Source organism: Hyposmocoma kahamanoa, unplaced genomic scaffold (genome assembly GCF_003589595.1).
Source record: "Hyposmocoma kahamanoa isolate Upper Pololo Valley unplaced genomic scaffold, ASM358959v1 88, whole genome shotgun sequence".
NCBI classification, from domain to species: domain Eukaryota; kingdom Metazoa; phylum Arthropoda; class Insecta; order Lepidoptera; family Cosmopterigidae; genus Hyposmocoma; species Hyposmocoma kahamanoa.
In genome coordinates, this window is record NW_020654466.1 from 4,198,290 (window position 1) to 4,200,087 (window position 1,798).

General features: G+C 37.8%; 1 protein-coding gene across 1 annotated transcript in view; it reads right to left on the reverse strand.

Moving 5' to 3' along the window:
• LOC113236001 (tetratricopeptide repeat protein 36 homolog) overlaps window positions 1-1,203 on the reverse strand; it is a 5,120-nt gene extending 3,917 nt beyond the window's left edge. Inside the window, exon 1 of the mRNA XM_026471927.1 lies at window positions 1,005-1,203. Coding sequence (XP_026327712.1) covers window positions 1,005-1,128 — 124 coding nt within the window. The 5' untranslated portion in view covers window positions 1,129-1,203. The remainder of the gene's footprint in view (window positions 1-1,004) is intronic.
• Window positions 1,204-1,798: the final 595 nt, after the last annotated feature.

A 1,798-nucleotide genomic window follows, 5' to 3' on the forward strand; every position in this document is an offset into this window, starting at 1 on the left:
TTTACGTCCCATTACCACACGGTTTTCCACTAAGAATGGGGTTTATACTACAAACTTCCACCATTCTGGCCAAATGCTTGCGGGTTAGGGCCTTTATACGTTTTCCAAGCGTCGTGAATAGTGTTGGCTGACTGACATATATAAAAAACTCGAGCCCGAGAGTGTATTTATAAATTCGACTCAATTTCGCACGACTCGATGGACTAAAATACTCACGAGTCCGAGTCAAGTCGAGCGCGAGTCATTAGGGCACGGAATAGAGCTTAAAAAGAAATCGAGTCGTAAACTCAACTCGAGTTTTGAACAAAACTCGAGTACGAAAACTCGAAGCGATTTGTACTCTACAAAGTAACGAGTACGACAAGCAAGGTTCAATTTTACACAATTACTATTGTCCAAAATTAAATAAAGAACAGAAACCCAAAACGAAGATATTATTCACTTACTCTACGGCTATAACACTACAGTTTCACACATCATCCCACAACACCGCACACCATACTCCAGCTCCAATCGTTACATAAACAGACTCGAGCGCGACTCGCTACATAAATGACTCGAGCACTAATGTCAAACTCGAGTCTATTCAAAAACTCGATAGGCTCGTAATACATCGAGCAGTGGAATCTCTGTCTTTATGAGTCGAGTCTTATGAATTGGAGTCGAGTCCTAATATACGCAGGCTCTCGAACTCGAGTTTTTTACAACACTAGACGTGAACCGTCTTCGATGTGCAGGTTACATCGGGATGTTTTCTTTCGCCATTAGCGAGAGTAGAGAGACTACTCAACATTCTAACGTAAATTATAAAAGTCATAGGTACCTACATACCCTACAAACGTTAACTATCTACACTATACTCTAAATACACAATGGAAACTATGGTGCACTAAATGCAACACTAAAATCAATATTGTAAGAACGTCGTCAACGATACTATTGCATCGCAATAAAGTTTATTATAAAAGTCAATATTATTTTAGGTAATAAAGACGTAATATGACCTTCATCTTCTTCAACGAAGTTGTCACCCTCATCCACCACATTAGCAGCGATAGTAACAGTGGGATCAAAAATACTTCGCAGCACAGCTTTGTCCCTTTCGCTAAGATTTTCCAATCCTGACATAACTATTACCTACACAAATATTCAATTTATTAAATTTTAAAATAAACACGACTGTTCTGTGTTCAATCTTTACGCGGACTAAACCTGAATGCTTAAAACCAGTTCGGATTGATAATGAATTCCACTTGATCGTGTTGAATCAACATTTTACGTCCTCATAAGTACGGCTATAACATAAAGTTGCTTGTAGTGTCTCGTTTGTTTCTCGCACTAGGGTAGGAAGACCTCCAGGCTGTCTATGTATCAGACAACGGTATACGTATATACATCGTTTTTACTACTGACCTGGCTTTTTTTTAATATAAATTTAGAAATTAATCATTATAATAGGGGCTAAATTGAGGATTTGCCATGCTGTATAGGCGAAATCAAACAAAAAAAGTTACATTGAAAATAATATATATTTTATCAAAATACACACCAAAATTATCGATACACTACGCCCCTATAACTACATTGCGCAAGAATAATAGGGAACGGGAATCCACAAAAATCTGAAACTCATTTTCGAATACTTCATACTTTAGAATGAAATATGTTTTAAATTGCGGGAAAATCTGGTGGTCAGTAGCATTTAGGTCAGTATTATATGCAGTGTTGCGAAGAGCTTCAACATACAAATCCTGGACCTCTAGAAGACGGATATTTGATCGGCAACACGTGTGCTGGT